Genomic DNA, 21186 nt, shown 5'->3' on the forward strand with positions numbered 1-21186 from the left:
TATTCAGGAAGGAAAAGTCAGACCTTTTTCTCAAAGCCAGAGAAAGGAGCAGTCAGCTGGCTCTGATGCCCATCATCTCACACAAGGGCTGGTGAATATTCTGTGGGTAATTAGGCCAGTTGTGGTTCATTAACATCAGTCTACAAATCACCACTTTCTGATCCTCTTTCCCTAGCTTCTACTCTTAGCCTTCCCCTCAGGATGTATGTCTTTGGAACTGGGCCTTTTTGCTCATGTTTTGGGGTTTAAGCCTGGGAACGTAGATTAGAAAGGACCCTTGTGATTACTGAAACAAGTTCTTTGCTATCACACATAGCCACATCATATAACAGACAAATGAATCTCTTTGCTCAAAGCTCTTTCAAGTGCTTAATCCTCCAGTAGTTAGTAAATTCCTCCTAATTTCAGTGGGTTAAAGAATGAAAGTTTTTCTTTAAAAATTAAAATTCTTGGCAAAAAAATATTTTTGACACAAATGGTTCACGAAAAAAAAGCTTGACTTCCCTCTTAACTGCATTATTTCAAATATCCTAAATTAAAATAGTGTTTGAAAGGTTATTCACTTTCTCTTTAGTCTTTGTAGCTCGGCTGATAACACTAAAAGTCATGTGACCAAACAAAAATGTGCTATCTCTTACAACATCTATATTATTCTGAACACTTCAGAGGAAGGTTTCAGCTTTCTGTAACAGAACTAACTGTATTTTGTGGAAAGAATGTGTAACCTTAGAAAAAGACATGTCTGTTCAGTTTTCTTCATTACTTAGCTGTCTGTATTAGAAGTCTGTTGAATTTGATTCTTCATAAAGAATAAGCTTGGTAGTTTTTACTTTTATTAAATTCAGGAGTAAAAATTAGTCTACATACTATCCAACGATAAGAAAATGTATGATTGAAAATTAACCTGAATAGATTAAATTCTTTGTAAAACTTAAAAAATTATAAAATAATAAAAAAATAAATTAAATTATAGTGCATCAAAAGCTTTAATGAAGAAGGTGATTTATGTGAATCCTGTTCTCACAAGGTGATTTAGATACCAGTTCTTTAATTCAAAACATTAGTAGCAATTCTATTTAACAATATTTTCTTGTGTAAGCCAGTGCTACTGAACTACCAATGATAAATCAAAAATTGGTTTAGAAGCATATAAATCTAAATTGATTATACTGTTATAGCAGAGAAGGTCTACAAACAGTAGACAGGGAAAGATACTATTTCTTATTAGACTAATTAGATATTAAAAAAAAATGAAAATTGAGGACACATGTTCTCTTCAGATATGAAGCAAGAGCAGAAGGTCTCAAGACAATGCCAAAACAGCTCTTCAGACTTAGAGTACATTAATCCCTCTCTACACAAAAATAGTAATGAGTACTCATGGAGCAGAAATAGTGCTAAATGGAAGAAAAGGGTTAAGGAGATGGTTATGTTTTGGAGGAAAGAGAGATAAAGTGTAATTTACAAACTATGGAAGGTGAAGAAGTTAAAGAGAAGATTAAGCTTATAATGGCATATTTTTAGTCCATGCTTTTTGGTATTCTGTGAAGCTCTGATTTTTAGTTGCCAGGAACACTTTTTTTTAGCTTATTTTGTGGGTTTCCCTTAAACAGGAAGACAGAAAGTTCAAAATGAGGTGATTTCTTTGTGAGAAGTATTCCCCATACTTATGTGAGTGAAAATTTCCTTTGTCTGGGTGAGCGTGGGTATTACATCATCCCACACCATTAGGAGGAGGGCATGTATAGTTCTGACAGCTCTTGCCTGCCTGCAGGCACAATCACCACTTTAACTAATTTGGAATCTAAGCGTTGTTTCCAGCTCAGTCCACACAGTCACCTGCTGTTTTCTTACTCCTTTTTAATAACTTTAAGGTCCTATTTGCTAATTACTGTACTATGGCAGAGTACTGTAGCACTCCCTAGTGTCTGGTAACTGGTTTTGTGTGTAGTCATAGCCAATACAGTTATTAACTAAGACAGATTTGCCCAGGCAGGAATCCAATTTCCTAAACATGTTCAGTACATTTGGGGTGCTGTAGGGAATCCAAGTCACCCATGCAGGTATGAAATGGAGAGACCAGCTTCTGGGAGACCAGCACTTCCCAAAGTCCCATACAGCCTGTACTGTCCCTCAGCACCTATGTTCAGGTGGTTGAATCCTGTCCTCACAGGCTGAATTATTTGCTAAAGGTTTGCCAAGAGTCAAACACGTTATTTGAACTATTTGCCACTGGACCATGTTTTTCGCCTAAGCTGAGTAATGATTTAGCTTTGTTGACTCTACGGCAGGATTGAGCCTACAAAGTAGTGGTTCAGTTCAGCCGCTTGAATAAGTATCTAGTGCTGTTAATGTCCCTGAATATTTCCAGTTGGCCTCCAACTACCAGTCTAGAAGCCACATGTCCTCTCTATGTCCTAGGTCACAGCCACCAGGCCTGTGTCATTGTCTCAGATACTCTAGACTGCCTCTAAAGCACAACAAATCACTGTTTAGTCAGCTTAATTGCAGCCTAAGTGTTTTCATGTGATCTCAGGTTTAAGCTTTCTTCGTAGTCTATAGTGTTGGTCAAAATATTTGGTGAGCTCCTGAGAGCTGCACAAATCATCCTAAGTTTTTTTCCTACATATGGTCAGATGAAATGCTCTCTAGATGCCACTTGACCATATTGGTTAGATTTCTATTGATATAATGCAATTTTAGGCAGTTAATTCACATGCAGACACCCATGTTGTGAACACTTATGAAAGCTGGATCCCTGCTGGTGGCGTATTAGGATCACCACAATGCAGCAGTGTAATGTCAGTTGGTACTAGAGATGTGATGAGGAGAGGCAGTGACCTTTCTGGGTTAAAACACAGGTCACATTACTGTAGTCTGTATAAACCAATTCTAGGACAAGAAAGGAGTCACGAGGTAGATCAACATCCACCAACTCTAACTTGTCAAAGACAAGCATTATGAAACCATAACCAGCAGCTGCATATACAGCTTCTTCTTTTCCCAGACCTCAGGGCCAATTATAGGTCTACTTGTGAAACATCACTTGCAAAAAAATGTGTTTAGGCCTCTCCCCCACGGGCCATGGGACCTGGCCACTGTGCTGTGTAGGTGGTCAAGTTTCAAAACCCTAATTGCATTTTGAGTGATATAGGCCCCCATCATCTGACACTCAAATGTCTTCTAAGCAAACACTAATGTAGCATGAACTGTTAACTGAAATTAGAAATGTAGTCTAAATTAGCTGCTTAAGCTTCTCTACATTCAATGAAGACAGAGAACACCTATAGAGGCCAGTTCATCCTATTCTAAGATAGCTGGTTGAATCACTCTCCAGAGATACGTATTTATCCATTTTTCTATAGAAGAATGCTTAGCTAATAAATGTATGAATTTAGGTGCAACCAAACTTAATGTAACTGCTCTCATTGTCTTTATCCTTCCACTGCAAGACAGCAGACAGCTATGGGGATCTGATGGCCAACCACAGTTGAAAAAAGACAACCACTTTTCCCAGTTCAATCTGGGAAATCAATGCCTTGATTTTTTTTTCAAAATTCAATTCATATCAGCCAAAACATGTTTTCCAAATATATGCCATTGGAAAATATATTTGGTGCAAAAGCCATGGAATGGGGTTTTGTCTTTTGTTATTGATACCATGTATATAGCACCGTGATCATAACTTCTAGCTTTAAAAAGTTTGAGACAAATAAATATATCCATTCAAAAATATGAAGTGGTTCTCAAAAAAGAAAGTCTGTATTTCTGCATAAACACAAGTCATTCCCATTTTCAGTTCAGCTGAGCTCTCCATCTTAGAAAAATCATTGTCACAGTTTTTATCTCAGTTACAGAACTGAAGAGGATCCAGATCTTACCTTACAATAAAGTGATAAAAGCAAATTAAGGGAAGTGTTCCGTTATTTCGTTTTTTGCTTGCTTGTGGCAACTTTGGTTTGGGGAGGTTTTGGCGGGGAGGGGGGGTGTTTGTTCTTGGTAGCTAATACCATTAATGAATAAATTAAACTAACCAGGCTATATTGTGAAATTTGGGGTAGAAAATTCATCATTAACACCTCCAGCTGGAGAAAAGTTGGCTGCAAGTGACAACAAAAATGCAAAAACTCAGAAGCAAGGATTTCCTGAAAAAGCCACAGTCCAACATGAGGGTATTTCTTACAACTGTTTTGTAAAAGTTGAGTACATGCTGTCAGAGCTTCTCTAAGGCACCAAACACCTTCAGCTCCAATTGCCACCAGTGGAAGAGGAAGGTGCTTGCCCAGCACAGGGCGAAATCCCATAATTTGTCACAGTTTGTGTAAATCCTGAAACTTCCTTTATTCTGAATTACTTAAGACAGGAAATAATCACATCCCCTGTGGCTAATGTGGTTAAACTGAAGAAACCTTTTGTAATGAAATGGCAGATAGGTAGGTAGGTAGGTAGGTAGGTAGGTAGGTAGGTAGGTAGGTAGATAGATAGATAGATAGATAGATAGATAGATAGATAGATAGATAGATAGATAGATAGATAGATAGATAGATAGATGCATACATAAATAAGTACTTTAGGTAAATGCAGACAGAGATATAAGATTATCCACATTCCTTAGGCTGGATTTATAGGGCAAAATCTTTTTAGTTTATCTGTATCTTGTATTCCACCAGTATAACTTAAAGGGAACACACCTTTTCAAAGAATTGTAGGTAAGAGTTGGGGAGTGATTTGGAGTTGTCATCAATTTTCTGAAACACCAAGTCTCACTTGATGGATCAATTTAAAAATAAAAGTTTCTGCTTATAGTAAATTCTCCCAAAGTGATTTGTTTTGGGTTTTTTTGTTTGTTTGTTTGTTTGGGGTTCATATTCAGTGCATAGTTCCTATTTTCTAGGCTGAGAATTCTGAGGAGTCCCCATACATTTGTGGGCCGCATTTCAAACAGCTGGGTCTGGACAGCTTGGAAGGTTTTGCATTTGTCCATTTGATCTTCCATGAAATTGCTGAGGATCACTAAAATTCAGTCTCAACTAAAACTGAGTGTCAGTTTTGAAATAGTAACCAAGCAGCTTGCATTATTCAAGTGCTAACTGACTTCAGATGTCTGCGAAATTGGATGGGTTTAATCAAGTTTTATTGTGTCAGCCAGCGCAGCGTTATAGGATGTGGGAGGTAATCAGAACATGATAAACTCTGAGTCACTCTACAGCTGACTCTATAAAGCACCCCATAACTATATAAACTGGGATCCAGGAGAGGATGCACGTGGAGCAGAAAGCAGACTGCTCACCTACCAGGATAGAGATGAGAATAAGAATGAAGGATCTTTCACTTTTGCTTTTAATGTGTGCAGCTGTTTCTAACGCTCTCTCTGTACACTCAGAGAAAGACAACAAAGAAGATACAAAGCTTGTACAGGTAACTACATTGTCCATATCAGATCTCTTGAGCCCTTTCTTTTTAGATATAAGCTGCATGTCCCAGATACACAGCAGTTTGCTGTCTTTCTGAGACAATGCTATTACACAAAACTTTACTAAAGTGGGATTAATCTGTACAAACTATAAATGTCAAATAAATAAGAGAGATAATGTTGTCTGTTTCTGTTTGGCTATGATCCTCAGGAAAACATCTGTTTTGCTCCAAAATCACGAGCAGATGCTTTTGCCAGCAAAGCACACAAACAATACCAGTCCTAAGGTATTTGTTTAAGAACATATCAAAATGTGAAATGCAACTGCTTTACTTTTTCACTAGGACTATTTAAATAAATTCTATGCTGTTGAGCCTGATCCAAATCAGCTTGGATGGAAATCAAATGCTGAATCCACATCTGAAAAACTTCAGAAAATGCAACAATTTTTTGGTTTGAAAGTGACTGGAAAACCAGACACTGAGACATTGGAAATGATGAAGAAACCCAGGTGTGGAGTTCCTGATGTGGGTCTCTATGGAATTACTTTGCCAGGATGGAAAAAAAACAAGCTGACATACAGGTAGTATTTCAATAATTGCTTTTTTGAATTAAAATTTTGCTTTTGTGGGTATTCACATGTGTTACAGTTAAATACAACTTCTATAGCAATTGTGTCCAGTTGGGAACACAAAAAGGTTTCTCTTTCCCCAGCTCTTAGCTATGCGTATTCCTGAGAAGGATTTCTGAGATTCGGGCTAGTCAATCACAGTATTTTGCTTGTCATTTACCATTCCTGACAAACATTCTGTGACCGAACAGAAATACCCACTGCACTTTGTACAAGCCCCATTATCTTCAAAATTTGCTAAGACCAACAGTTTGGTAGTCACAGGAACCTGAGGACATGACTTTCCTCACGCTCAAGAGATGGCCTCCTGGTTAAGGGCTATTTTGAGAAAATCTGATATCATGTACATAAGTATTATTATGAAAAAATATAATTAAGTATTGCATGATTGGTTACATCATGTAGCCTTCATGTATGGTTCTGGAATCGGCCTTAGAGCAGAGACAAAAGTGTAGAAAATCAGGTTTGGGGTTTTTTGTCAACTGACTTCAGACAAGGCTAAAACCGTACTGTGATGCAGATTTTTGAGCAGCTATTTTGTCAGGTTATCACATTCCTCGAACTAACTCAATCCAAGATGAATCTTGGGAGCTACTAGACTGTAGGTTAAGTTAATTACCTGAATCTCTGTTCATCATCATGACAATATTAGAGATTTTTTTTCTGCAAACACTAAGTATTATTACTTGAACTCTCATATCATAGAATTGTTAACCGCACACCAGATATGACCAAAGAGGATGTGGATAAAGCAATCCATAAGGCATTTGAAGTGTGGAGCACTGTCACCCCACTGATTTTCACTCGTATTCATGAAGGAATAGCATATATAATGATTGCTTTTGGGACCAAAGGTAATATGCTGACTGCACAAACTATGTTAAAATTAATGTGAAGATTTTGCAGTAGTCATAACATAAACTTTGTATTGTTTCAACATCACCTTATTTAGCTCATGGACGTTGTCCTCGTTATTTTGATGGCCCCCTTGGTGTCCTTGGTCATGCGTTTCCACCTGGCAATGGTTTTGGTGGTGATGTGCACTTTGATGAGGATGAAGATTGGACCATGGGCTCAGTTGGTAGGTAAAAAGGTCTTTCTGAAGTGTTATGCAGATGGGTAAATCCCTTTCTGATTTTATTTAACTGAAGATATAGACTGAGATGAAACACAACATTAACCATAAGAGCAGTCTGAGGATACTACAGGCCATCCTCCAAACAGGGTATGTGCAAAAATAACAATTGCAGTGATGTAAATCAGCTTGATCTACTTTAGTTCTTATTTAATGATGGCAAAGATACCAACAGGACAACCCTTTTCAAATATGAATGCTACAGACATGGGCCACTCTTACCTGGGGGTTGCTAGGACCCATGTCCACCAGAGTTTCACAACCTATGGTAAAAGCTTTGACTTTGTCCCCTCCTGACACACACGCGGACATCAAGCTGTGCACTACCACACACTGCAGAGGAAGCACACCCTGCCTTGTGGAAGTCCTCAGAGGAGATTCCCACTACCTAGAAAACATTACAGAAACCAGTGATAATGAAGAGTCTTCACTGATAATACAATAGGTCCAAATATCAGCTAGGATAAGCTTATACACAAAAGAGTTCTCAAAATAATTTCAGCATCCTACCAGGAGCTGGGAGTCTGAACCTGCTGTTCAGGCCTCCCATGGGCTGAGATGCAGTGTGTAGAGCTGACTACAGATGTGTTACACCAGGCTAGAAGAGAGGGGAACACAGAGTGCTCAACTGCCTGTTCCCTTCAATCTCCAGGCTAGCCAAACAGAACATGCTGCCTCTGACAGATCTGTCAGTACACAATGACACATCTGTCAGTACACAATGACACAACTGTCATTGTATTTAAGTACACACCCTGTTGTACTTTAGACCCTTATCTCATCCCGTTTGGGGGATGGAAAATTGCATAGGATAACTGCAGCAGGCTTGAGGTTACGCAGCATGAAAAGCAAGGAGCTAGCAAACAGAAAGGTTCTGTAAGAGCACTGCATGAGGAGAAAAGGTCTGGGTTTATTGTGGTGGGAAAAAAGAGAAGGATGAGAAGTGGACATGTCATGCTGATAATATGTAGTGTTTTCCCCACACTGGAACTGGTCAACCTCAGTTTTGCTGCTGTTTCTCAACAGCACAGCTCCAGAAGCCAGGCATTGCAGAAATCGGGAGAGTGTGGAGGACTTGTGAGAGGGAAGACTGGAAATATGTGTGGAAAAATTGAAACTTTGTTTGATTTTTTGAGAAATGGATATCTTGGCTTCAGCCAGCCTTTCTTGGGCAATCGATGACCAGTCCTCTCCTCTGCCACAGACTTGTGATCTTCACTAAGTCTGTTAACATTGTTGGCTCTTGGTCTGCAGGGCAGATGATCATTCTTTCCTAACTGAGAAAGGCGTGTTACTTAGAGGGATGTATGTTAAAGGAAATTCCATTTTTATCTATTTACTATGCTAACATATTTCACTGGGAATAAGCATGCATAAGCATATTTTAAAAAGCTAGTTTATTTTACAAAGCCGTAAAGAAACCATACTCTTTCAAGTCCTAATGATAAGAAATTAAATTGTTCTGCTAACATTATATTTTCCCTTGCCTACTTATGATCTCACCTTTCTTTCTCAGATTTGTAGGAGGAAGGCTGATATACAGGGTGACACTTCAGCACCTCAAGTGAATACAAAGTGCATCTTCCTATCCTTGCCCTGGAGAGCTCTTATTTTGTTTTGACTCACTATCTAATTTTCTAGCTCCGCCAGAAAACCCTGCCAGGACATTCCTCAGAGCTGCACCCACATTCACCCCCAGACACTACTCATGCCACACACACATTCAGTAGCTAACAGAAAGAACAGCAGGAAAGAAGGCCAAAAGTCACTCCCTTCTATTGGGGAAGAGCACAAGCCTCGCCTATACAAAAAATATGTTTACATATATCCATTCCCTCATGAATTTCAATATATTCTATGAACACTGTCACTGAGCAATAGTTCTGCTCTGCTCATATCAGCCGTTTGCAGACCAAACTTAGACTGATCTCATCTCTCTATCTGTTTTTAAGGGTTCAACTTGTTCCTTGTTGCTGCTCATGAGCTTGGCCATGCCCTGGGTCTCTCCCATTCTAATGACCAGAGGGCTTTGATGTTCCCCAACTATGCCTACATCAGCCCTAGCGAATTTCCCCTCTCTCCAGATGACATAAATGGCATACAGTCCATTTATGGTGAGTAAAACTCATGCCTTGAAAATAGAGTAAGCAGGAGAGAAATAATCTCTATCACAAAGTTTCACTGTAAAAGTATTTCTCTTCTCGTATTATCAAAAATACAATTATATATGAAAACCTGAATGTTTCTCTAAATTTGGTGTATTCTTCCCATAATGTCTCCTTAGGATCTCCACCAAATGCCCCAGATAAAAGGCCAGCCATCCCTACCCCACCTAAGACTTGTGGCTCCCAGATGTCTTTCAATGCTGTAACTACACTCCGACAAGAAGTCATTTTTCTAAAGGGCAGGTAAATATTGCTATGCCATTGGTCTCCATGAGGTTTTTTTTTCCTTGGTTTCTACAAAGACTGAGTGGTTTGAATGATTATGATTATGGGACTTATGAGACAAATGGATAGATTTCTGTTCATGGAAATAAAACTTAAGAAGTTATGAGTTATATTCATATTTTTACAGGATGCCCTGAAAAAAATGCTTAGTTTTTTCCAAAAAAACATCTCAGTCACAATAAAGCTTTATTCCCAGGTGTATAAACGGTTACACCAAGTAATACATAACTAAATGATGCAACCATTTTCTAAGAAGGTAGTATGTTCTACCATATAGTTGGGCTAATCTATCCTTCAGTCACCTGATCAAGCCCAAAGTCATCTGGGTAAATCATATAGGGAACAGCTTACAGTCAAGCTTATATGGGACCCTGTAACTGTCTTACTATAGGGTACAGAAACAACCTGAATTTTTCAGCAGCTTGTAGCTGATCCCATAATCAATCAGTACCAACAAGAAGGGCAACTCCAGAAAGAAGCCAGAATAAAAAAAAACCTTCACTTCCCATTGAGGGGAGTGTTTTCCTTTCTGATGCATCAACCTAGGTAGCTCCACTGACAAGAAACAGCTTGCAAGTCATGACGTCGTTCACATTCTTATACACATATAGAAACGTCTGTGGTTAATGATTTACTTCAAAAACTCTTCCATATTTCAATCAGGCACTTATGGCGAGTCTATCCTGATAACTCAGAAGTTGAGCGTGAATTAATTTCTACCTTCTGGCCAACTCTGCCACCTGGTATTGAAGCTGCATATGAGAACATGAAAGATCGGATCCTATTTTTCAAAGGTGAAGTATGAGACTTTCTTCAAATTTTTCTTACTTTTAATTTTGAGGGAGGATAGGAGGGAGAAAAGGTAGCTATATGTGCATAAAATTAACTTTTCAAATAAATAAATAAAAACTCATGACATTTAATTTTTTTTTCCTACAACCTACACTAAGGGAGTGAATTTTTCCTTTTAGTTTCTGAAAATCACAGGTGAAAATAAATATTTTAATTTTTTTTAATAGGCAATAAATTCTGGGTTATCAGCGGATATCAGGTGTTGCTTGGTTATCCACAGAATATCCACGCATTGGGCTTCCCTAAAGGTGTCAAGAAAATTGATGCAGCTGTTTGTAATAAAAATACAGGGAAGACATACTTTTTCATAGGTGACAAATACTGGAGGTAAGAGGAACTGACAAGTGTTTTCTTATGATTGACTCCAATGTAGTCTGAATAGAATTAAAATTGTCTATGTGATAAAAGAGGAAGTAGACTTTAAAGTAATTATATGTAACTACAGAATTATAGCAATCTTACTTTTCATAGGAATTCTTTGACTCCTGCACAAGGAGAAGAATATAGATTTGACTTTTGAGAGCTTAAGGGTGTCCTGAAATAGCCGTTCCGGATATGGACCCATTTTGATGCATTATGCCTGGAAGCTAAAAAAACTCTGGCATGTAGAGAATTTTTACAAATACAATAGACAAAAGTATCTCTAGGAAATAAAGATCTGAAAACAAACCTACTTCAGCAGAGGGCTGGCTGGGGTGGCTTGTCAGAATTTCTGTGATTTCTGAAAACTCCTAGATTATTTTATCTGGTTTAGAGAGACAGAAGTGATAGTTCATTTTCCTTTCTTTGACCGGTTAGCATTGGAATTGCAACATGATTCTTCTAAACGTTATTTCGACTGTGGTGAGTGATTCCCAATACCCAAATACCAGTCAAACTGAAGCAAAAAAAAAATTTTGGGGAAGCTGATAGATTCCCTCTGAGTGCAAGAACTCCTGTGAATGCCTTCTCCAGGCAACCAGGAGCATATATGGGTCAAACAGACTTTATTGTGACTAATTGTGGGGGTTCTTCAGTGAGACATAAAGTGTTAGCTAGATTTTGTGCTGCATGTCATTTCCTGTCCTTTGTTTTTGATAGTTTTGGAATGAGTATTTACAATATACTTAATTGATACTTTACTGCCTTGGTCACAAGACAAAGGCATGCAAGAAAACCACAGCACGGATTTCTTACTTAGTAACTCCTTATCTCAGTCTCATGTCCCTGTGAAAAGTATTTCTTGTATCCATGGAGAAGTAAAACAAAGGCGTGTTTGTTTGCTTGCATGTTTTTCCAGAGAGGGTTCCTAAAAGCACCCAGATTCAGACCTATCTTATAAAAATTGTCCTGGCTCACTTAGAAACAACTTGATTGTATTAAGAGTTTCCTTTCCTCCATCTAAATCTGTCAGATATTAAAGGACTACGCACAATCATATCAAAGTCTAAGAGGAGTTTAAAATTCATGCAATAAATATGTGCAGTCCTTGTAGCAGGAATCAACCCAGCCAGTTTCCATGCACTGTCTGTCACACTGCTATCATTAAAAGGAGGTAAATCCCATCCCTGCTGTCAAAAATTTGGTATCTTCCTTCACTTTCTCTCACTCCAAATGCTTCCCGGGATCTGTGCCTGCCTTTATCAGTGAACAAGTATCCTCCTTGTTGAAAACCTGAGTAGATAACTTTACTCTCTGTAACCCCATTCAAATCAGTCAAACAAACTACAGATGGTGGATACTTTTCAGCAGCCGATTAATTCTTTGCAGAATTGATGTCTAAACTCTAAAATTACATGTCTCCCTTCATATGATTTAGGTTTGATGAAAACAGCCAGTCCATGGAGAAGGGTTATCCTAGACAGACAGTCAATGACTTTCCGGGAATTAGCCAGAGAGTTGATGCTGTTTTCCAACAAAAAGGTAAATGAAATGAGCTTTTAAGTAAAATGGGTGTACTTGTAAAGGACTTACTTGAGTTCTGGAGGACATTCTGGATGAATGGCATTATTGATATGTCCTGCAAAAGAACTGAGGAGATGCTCTCCTGTGTGTATAAGAGTGATGTTCTCTGCTTTGTCAGAATGAACCTGTTTCTTTTATTAATGCCGTGATGCCTTACTTTTTTATTTCCAGGGTTATTCTACTTCTTCCATGGATCAAAGCAGTGGGAGTTCGACCCTACTGCTAAAAAAGTTATCCGTGAAACAAAGAGTAACAGCTGGTTTAACTGTTAATATCATTAAGCTTTTTTTACACACAACAATTGAGAATAAAAATCATTCTAGATTTCTCAAAGGTTGTTCATATAAACACTACTATACAAAAGAGGCAATAGGACTAGTTTTCCTATGTATCTACTACTTTAATATATCATCATGTCAGTTCTAATGGTACCTCCAAAGGCTAGAATAAAACTGCATTTTTTCTCCTGAGTAAGTGTAATATATTCAACATAATATATCATTTTATACTTCAGATGGGTTTTCAAATATTTTGGCAATAAAAGGTTTTAGGTTGATGTCAACTGTATTCTGCTTCATTTGTTTGAAGGTGTTCCATATTTCTGAAGTGTGAAAGACTTCAGGTTAATATGCTAATATTCTTCCAACATACAATGTTTGTATTTTTATTCTTTGATCTCCAAACAACTTCAGGAGCCAGTTTTTTCATAAATCACTTGTTTTTCTGTCCTCTCTCCTGTGTCTTCCTGTGTCTTCTCCTGCTTTTCCTTGCCCATTTCAGCCTTCTTCTTTTCACATCATATCAGTATGTTGCCACCAAAATCATTCTCAAGCCCCAGTGCCTAAATACATTAGCTCACAGTCTATAGCTATATAAAAACTAGTATTTCATCAGTAACCATTTTTGTGAATCTATGAATGGCATCCTTCAGAAATCAGTTGTGTCCTATTCAAGAAATATAGTTAATTACCAATGTCATGAAGCACAACCTCTGCTCCGCTAACGCAAAGCCTGTGTTTCAAGTGCACGTATATCTGACATTTACTACATATTGCCATTGTGCATGAAGCAAACTCCTTGCAAAATCAGACCTATAAAGTCACAACTATATCCTCTCCAAGTATTTCCTTTACATTTAATTCTGGAAACAGGCCCAGAACCTGCTGCCTGCATGGCAGGGTGTATCTGAGAACATGATCTCATTAGAACTGGCTTGTCCTTCTGCTCCCTAGCTCTCACATATCTGGCTGGTTTACACACCTGTTGCATGTTAGAGTAAAAAGTTCCTTTTTGCTATGTATTCTTACAGTACCAGGCGAACAATGCATTGATCCCAACCTGATCCTTACCTATTTGATTTGGCTGTTTGGTACCATTTGGTACTGCTACATTGCTGATATTGCTATGAGAATCGCACTGGCTTGGTTTCCACCAGAAAGTCAAAATAGAGGCTCAGATATGCTGTTTCACTGATCTACAAGACTAATCAAAATTTAAACTTAGAGTGGAGTGAAATGGCAGACATTTGGGTGAGATTCATCTGACTTAACTGTAGCTTTCTGTCTGTCTTCACATCTAGTCACACAAGTTATAGAAGATGCCTGTACCTAAAAAAGAGGTAAAAGTTCTCTGCAGTGTTACATATCTCTTCCTAAGACTGTGATGGGGCAAACCAATATCTTCAGTCCCTGAAGAAAACATCTCTTTGCAGAGAAAGGCTATCCAACTAGCTTAGAGCAGCTAACTTTCAGACAGCTAAAGTCTGGTGAAATTTATAGTGTCTTTGCTGGGTGTCTGTTAGTTTTTATGTGACATGAAAGAGAAGGACATGCTACTTTTATCGTCTCTGATACTCAATTTTTGGCAAGATACACCAGCAGTTTTTTATGTCACCACAAGCCAGGGATGAAGTTGTTTGAAAGCACCTGATTGGATTGACACTGCCTGTGAAGTGACCGCGATATCCCTTAAGACAAGAGTAGAACATGCTGGAGGCAGGCAGGATGGAGACACTTCCTTACCTATTATTTATTTCCAGCTTCCTTAAACTCTTACCCAGCATTCAGTTCAGTTGTTGGCTGTGTAGAAAGCAGAGTTTAACAGCACAGTCTCAGAAGCTGCCAAGTCATACCCAGGTGTTTATACTCAGATTACTCTTTCACACACACTTTGCTCAATGTTTAATACATTAATTAATTAAACATTAATACAATGTTTAATACAATTGTAGTTTTAGCTGCAAGAAAAGTTTAATCACTGAGTCATCAAGGGGATTATTCAGTCCTTTGTCATACATAGTCAAGGTCCTCTGTCTTCAGATACATAAACAAATATCATAGCTACTCTGTGCTCCTTCTTTTCTCAGGTGAAACCTTGTTTCACACTTTATATGAAACCTTTGTCTTAAGGAAAGTTAATCTTTACCAATGAAATGCTGTCAGTGAAGTTCTCTGACTGGCAGCTTTGATATTCTCTTAATCCAGCATGGGGTGCGTTTTCATGGGTCCCCTGCAAAAATAAAGAAAGCAATGAGCACTGCTTTCCCTGTTTTTTGCAAAGAAGGCCTGAAAAGGCATTCCCTATGCAAAAAGGCTTGACTTTTGATTTGTGATAACAGCTTGGTCACTTAGTTTTCCCTCTTCACTTCTTGTCTTGAAGGAATAAGAACCAGAATAGGAGTGACACAGCAGAAATCCAGTAAATACTAAGTATTTACTGGTGGTCTTTTCCCTCATCTCTGCCAGGAGCCTGGCTAACAAAGGGAAGGGCCTTGCATCTCACCATATCCTCCCACAGCTCTAGACAGTTCCTGGTACCACCTCCACTCTCTTCTGCCACCTATAGCCCCTCATAATGCATATCCTCATACTACATTTAGGTTACTCATACTACATTTAGGTTACTAGCTGAGTAAACACTGTGCAGCTACCCATGGACTGACTAGCAACTGGCCCCCACAGCCCAGCCATTAATAAGGTTATTTCTCTTTTATTGAGCTGCTATTTTCCACAAAACCTCTAGGAACTACACTGTCTCAGTTTGACTTGGCTGAAGTTGGCCAGGACCTTCAGTTAATGTGAGATCAGATGGACACACAAACAGATACACAAAAAAAAAACAGGATCCCATGTGATCGAGCTAAAATTGTTTTCTTGGTGTTTTCACTAAACATCCTTCTTGCCTTCCACTGCACATTTTCATTTGGTTTTGTAATGTCATATTCCTCCTACTGTTGACCAGAGCAGTTAGGAAGGGCAGACAAGGCAAGACAGGAAAGATATATAAAAACAGTGTTTCCAGTTGTTTGATATCACAAAGAAAAAATGCTCATTTGTTTCTTGGCCAATTAATGTTTTTTAGCAGCTGTTTTTCAAATCAATCATAAGATACTGATGATGAGATTGGATTAGGAAATGAGGAAATTATGCATCCTGATGTCAAATGTTGCTGAGACACACAAGTACAGCATTCTTGGTAGATTGTCCTGAAAAGTCCGGCTCGCTTCTCGGACTGCAAGAACCTGGTCTTCTAGCACTGGCATGGGAGTGCTTTATGGACCAGAGTGGAGCAGGAGCTGTCTATAGTAAAATACTTGCTAGAGCAGAGCTTAAACCCCAGCTCTTTCCTTTATGCTTTCAGGTGAAAGCTACCCTGTGCTCTTGGGTAGCAGACAAATTCTCCAAAAGCCTTGAGAAAACTGATGCTGAATCTTTCTGAGGGTTTGCTACCTTAAAGGAAGTAAAAAGACAAAGTGTGAGAGCTTATGTATGGAGAAAGAACTTTTTGTTATATGGATGTACATAACCACTCTTCCCTGACCTTGCTCATAACTCCATGCCTCTTGTGGCTAATTGTCCAAGTTCTGATAACAGAAAAGGAAGCTGCAAGGCCGGTATTTAAATGTTGGTAGGCAACACAGTTTTTGAACAGCTTATAAAGTTTGAACTTTTTTGAACGCTGAACCTTCAGACATGCCAGAACCATACCCAGAGCAGTGTACTAAAACGCAGTGTAGCCACTGCAGGTACCAGACAGTATGCCAGCAAGGACTGCAGATGAGCTGCACAGTGTGCCTGGGTAAAACAAAGAAGAGCACTTCTCTGAGGGCTACAAATACCCCTTGCAGGGTGACAACTCTCAGTGACAGCCATCTCACTGACATTACTGAGTGTATCCTGTGCACATACTTTGTAGAGAGGACCTAAAGGTTTGAGACGTGGGTTCTGTGGTTCTGGCTGTGAATCAGAGTTTTTCATGGTCTGGCTGTATTCATTCATTAAATAAGCTTATGGGGGTGGGTGTTGTCTGTTGGGGTTTTTCCTTATGCATCATGCTCTTCATGTGTTTTAATGATGTGCGAGCACACTGTGTCTTGCTACCTTCCAGTAAATGAAAAAACATAGATATGTGTGTGTTTGTGTGCTCCAATAGAGGTACCTTGCCCACAGGTGCATGTGGGTCTGTACGGTCTCTCTGGGGCTCTGCAGGCTGCAGGGGCTAAAGGAGTAGGGAATCCCAACAGCTGCACAGAAATTACTTTGTGTATTTTACATTAAAAATGCTGCTTGTAGAACCGAGGGCAATACAGCCTCCACACAGCTGAGCAACACAAGGTTTTCAGCCATCAAGGAAAAAGCCAACATGAGCTTTTAAATATTAGACTTTATCAAAGAGCGCTAGAAACTATGTCCTGAAGAACTGAGTCCCCTTAACTGTCAGCAACTATTATGGGAGGTGGTGAAATCTGCTTTACCCCAGGTTGAGAAGGTTACACTGGTTAAGATAAAAAATCAATATCTAAACATGAAGGTGGTTTTGACAGCAAAATAGCTTACAGGCATATGATAAATGTCATTATCAAACAGAAGAACTTTGCAATAAAGATGAAAAATATGGAGTTTACAAAAAGCACCAGAAAACATTTTTCAAATGTGTGTCTGTGTATAATACATATATATATGCATATTTACCTGTAGCTGTGTTTCAGACTATCATCATTACTTTTATAAGCACTGCTTTTGATTTTCACCCAAGATTATAGAGGAAGTGATTTATACCATATGAACTCTTTTCTTTAAATCATGGTGTAATTTAGCTTAGGTTATTATATTTCTCCAAGCAGCTGAAAAGTGTACTTATCACTTCACACTACCGCAAACAGGATTATTGTGAACAAAACAGGCTTTAAGAGCAAAAGAAATACACATTGTGTAAGGAAGCAAGGAAGGCTTCTCAGGAGAAAACCAAACTCCTACAGGAGTATGTTCTGGTATGTTCTGGAGCAAAATTCTACAAGTTAAAAAGTGTATGTTTACAGAGATGTACATAAACATCACCTGGACATGTGTTTTAACGAGCATAAAATATGGAAGTAGAATGGCTATTATTAAAGATGTGTTTTTCATTTCTTAGAGTAATAAACTCTTTCTTCATTTCCAGGATCACAGCACAGCCTGTGTACATTATGAGCTAAAAGACAGGCTTTAATTAGAGACAAAGGTGCTGATTCAGCAAAGCCTTCAAGCTTATGCCAGAATTCAAACATGTTTAAGTAATACTACTTTTGAAATCTTTGACTCAAAGTCCTAATGAAGACATCTGTGCTTATTGTGACCATAGAAGTGTACTGCCATAACAGAGTTCAGGCAAAGCATTCAGACATCAGCCATTCCTCGCGCACTTGGCTGTAGAAAGGAGCATTCATACTGTTACATTCAAAATGATCTGCACATGAAACAAGAATGGACTCCACTATCTTCCTTCCCCTTGCAGTCTCCTCAGCTCTCATCCCCAGAGCTTAACCTGCCACCTTGAAAATCTTTCTGCTTCTGCCTCAGGTGCAGGTTATCGGAGGTCTTAATTTTGGGAATCAGTGGGAAAGCAGAAGCCTAAATAAAATGCAAATTGTACCAAAGGAAATACAGAGGTCATTCATTGATTTCTGAATGTGCTGTGGTATATTTTTTCACACATGATATTTCTGTAAGAATTTGGTTAGACTGTGAAGGTCAAATTCTAATTACCTAATTTCCACCTATATCCTTGTGTCTGGGTGTCTACTGACTGGATTTGAGACTTCAAAGATGTTTAAGCATCAGGAAAATATAAGCCCCTGCAATTTATGGAGAATTTGACCATCATGACCCCACCCTTATGGCAAGTGTGAAACAAAACATTCATGGAAGAAGGATTCTGAGCTTAAAGAACATACTGACAACAGGCAGGAATAAGGGTTTTCTCTCTCAGCGCATCTGTTTGGGGCAAGGGACAAGGGAACTGTAAATTTTAATACTAGGATAAGCATGCCTAGAAAGGCTGATTGTACATTAGCATTTTGGTTCCGAGCAGCGTGGTTTTGAAGTCAGCGTCATCGTCCTCACTTGCCATACACGGGTTTAGTTTGTGTACAAAAAAAAACAAATTTCTGTTGGAGGAAGCTATCTCGGGGGCTCTGCCAGAGCTGTCCACACGCCTAATGGAGAGAGATCGGAACTGAGACCAGAGAATGATCCACAAACCCTGTGGCCAAAGGAAAGTGTTTTAGCACCAGAAGTCAGTCCCAAGTCTCCTACTGAAAGCTTTGCCTGTGTAGCTAACAGCAGGGAGTTGTAAAAAAGATGGATTTAGCCCTCAGGTAATGTTTCTCTCAGCAGCAGTTGTAAAAATGTAATTGTACATGCCTTGGATCATGCTGGAATGTGCTTGTGGTATTCAAAGCAAATAGATAAATACCCATCAGGGTAAATTTCTCTGACAAAACTGTGTTTACGTTTGCTGGCAGTTACCACAGTCACCTGAATTGATAATAGTGTATAAGCCTTTATTCTCTTGCACCTTTTTATTTACTTAGAAATTAAAAAATCAAATTCAGCTTTGTTGCAACATGATCCTAAAGTGTCTGGCAGGAGTAAGCATTTAGTTTAACACATCGATTCTGAGCAGGTAAGTGCACTGGGAGGAGAAATCAGGAGACCTGATGTCTGCATGCACAGTCAGGTGGTGTAACTACCCCACATAGGTTGCCTGTCGCTATCTGAAATCCCATAGCTTCTTTTCAGGGCTATGCTTTGCAAGGTTATTCTCTGTCCAGAAGAACAACCACTGTGTCATTAACCAAGTGTGGGAGCAGTAGCTGAATCCTCTCTTATAACCCTGCTGGAAAATCAAGAGATTGCTCAGTTTTACACAGAAAGGAACAGAACCAAAGGAAAGAGAAGCTGCTCATGGAACTCTGTGTAAGAAACTTTCTTGGAAATCCCTATGTAGGTTCCACATTCTTGTGGCCGTTCCTTCATCCTATGTTATCAGACCTGTATCTAGAAGTTATTACTGCATTGTATGTGTTATTACTGTGTTATATGTATTACCGAGTTATTTGTGTGTGTTTAAAAACTGAATGTTGGAGTTTCACATTTAAAGAAAAAGCGTCTTGTAAAGCACCAAAAGGGCTGCTTGTAACATAGCTTCAGGCCCTTGCCTCTGCCTTGGGGCAGCTGGGCTTCCCCATCACCACCAGGCAGAAGTGTTCCCTTCTCTGCGGTCTGGCACAGAGACCCCCCGGCTCATGTCATGCAGCAGCTATTCTTATTCACACAACTCAAAGACTGCAAAACAGAGCCCTTTCCCTCCCCAAAATCACCATGTAAAGCTGAAAAATTAAACCTCAGCATTTTTGACCTGGCAAGCACACAAAGCAGATCTCTGTTATGATCAGTGGATGGCTGATATCCTTATCCGTTCCAGGGACATGGATAGGGGAACTTTACAGAGTTTACATCCACCCCAATTCATAACCAATCCCTTCTCTTTCTCAAGATTTGAGTGTCACAGTGATTAGCAGCACTTTCCCGATTGGTTTAGATTATTTTTTGTTGTTGTTTTCCACTGCAAACCTAACCCACATTTCTGGGAAAGCAGGAAGATGACAAAGAAGGGAATTGAGGATTACTGCAGATGAGGGGCTGAAGGTGTGTTGCAGCAGGACAAGCATACATATCTAAATATAGGTATTTACAAAAGGGCCTCACTTAGGACCACTGTTGCAGGATGATTGCCTTTAGTAATCAGTAAATTTCCACCCTGGCCGCAAATCAGGTTAGTAGTTACTTCAATTTTCAAGGTTCTAGTAACAGTGATACTGTTCCACACAAGCTACAACCAAGGTGCAGAATGTTCCAAGGCTGTCAATGGTGACTGATTATTTCCACTCTTACTTCCCACCTTGGCCAAGCAACAGAATTTCCTGGTACAGTCAGTGCTGTTCCCACCTTAGCCATGCATCCTAGTACAGTCAAGGGACATTTAACCACCAGCTCATTACCCAAAGGACAAAGCCTAATGCGAATTGCTGGAACTGTAGAGTGGCCCAGAGGAGGTGGGGTCATAATGCACCCCCACAGTAACTTGCCACACTCTGAAGCTCCTTCAGTAAAATGTGAGAAGTGTTTCAGTGCAAAGGGCCTCATGCCACCAACCTCCTTTTCAAAGATCATAACTGCACAAGTTCTCCCCGTAAGAGAAACCTTAGCTACATGCACAGCAGATTCATCTAACTTGAGTATGGGTCAACTGATTCTGTTGCCTCAACATAAGCATTTAGTGACACTGACTACAGGGTATCCAAGATATCTGAACACATCTGGCAGACATAATGCTTCCTTTGAAGATGACTGAAGGACACAGGTTCTTTCAGATGATGATTCATTTGACCATCCTAGATGAAGATGCTTTTCACAGAATGCCTGTCTTAGGATAAGGTGAG

The 21186-nt window shown here is 39.2% G+C and overlaps 1 protein-coding gene and 1 long non-coding RNA gene across 5 annotated transcripts in view; one reads left to right on the top strand and one right to left on the bottom strand.

Moving 5' to 3' along the window:
- Positions 1–21186, bottom strand: part of LOC130594096 (uncharacterized) — a 37869-nt gene that overhangs the window by 4710 nt on the left and 11973 nt on the right. The window contains exons 1-2 of one of the 2 annotated variants that reach the window (XR_008970974.1): positions 12435–12464; positions 6988–7202 (exon numbers count right to left, since the gene is read on the bottom strand). The exons of the other annotated variant lie outside the window; for it this stretch is intronic. This is a non-coding gene — a long non-coding RNA (uncharacterized LOC130594096). Of the gene's footprint in view, positions 1–6987; positions 7203–12434; positions 12465–21186 lie in introns of those variants that run through there. 2 annotated transcript variants of the gene reach the window in all.
- Positions 181–12987, top strand: LOC130594088 (matrix metalloproteinase-27-like). 3 transcript variants are annotated; one of them, XM_057399782.1, is made up of 12 exons: positions 181–203; positions 1614–1696; positions 5354–5418; positions 5758–5996; positions 6750–6898; positions 6997–7125; positions 9132–9293; positions 9464–9587; positions 10293–10423; positions 10649–10808; positions 12280–12383; positions 12597–12987. In XM_057399782.1, the coding sequence occupies exons 4-12, from the start codon at positions 5851–5853 to the stop codon at positions 12695–12697; spliced, it is 1206 nt and encodes a 401-aa protein (XP_057255765.1). In that variant the 5' UTR covers positions 181–203; positions 1614–1696; positions 5354–5418; positions 5758–5850; the 3' UTR covers positions 12698–12987. The 3 variants fall into 3 exon arrangements, with proteins under 3 accessions (XP_057255765.1, XP_057255764.1, XP_057255763.1); XM_057399781.1 differs by lacking the exon at positions 181–203 and having other exon boundaries at positions 5254–5418; XM_057399780.1 differs by lacking the exons at positions 181–203; positions 1614–1696 and having other exon boundaries at positions 4842–5418.

Source organism: Pezoporus wallicus, unplaced genomic scaffold (assembly GCF_028554395.1).
Source record: "Pezoporus wallicus isolate ANWC-B61680 ecotype Strahan unplaced genomic scaffold, APGP_CSIRO_Pwel_v1 scaffold_6446, whole genome shotgun sequence".
NCBI classification, from domain to species: Eukaryota; Metazoa; Chordata; class Aves; order Psittaciformes; family Psittacidae; genus Pezoporus; species Pezoporus wallicus.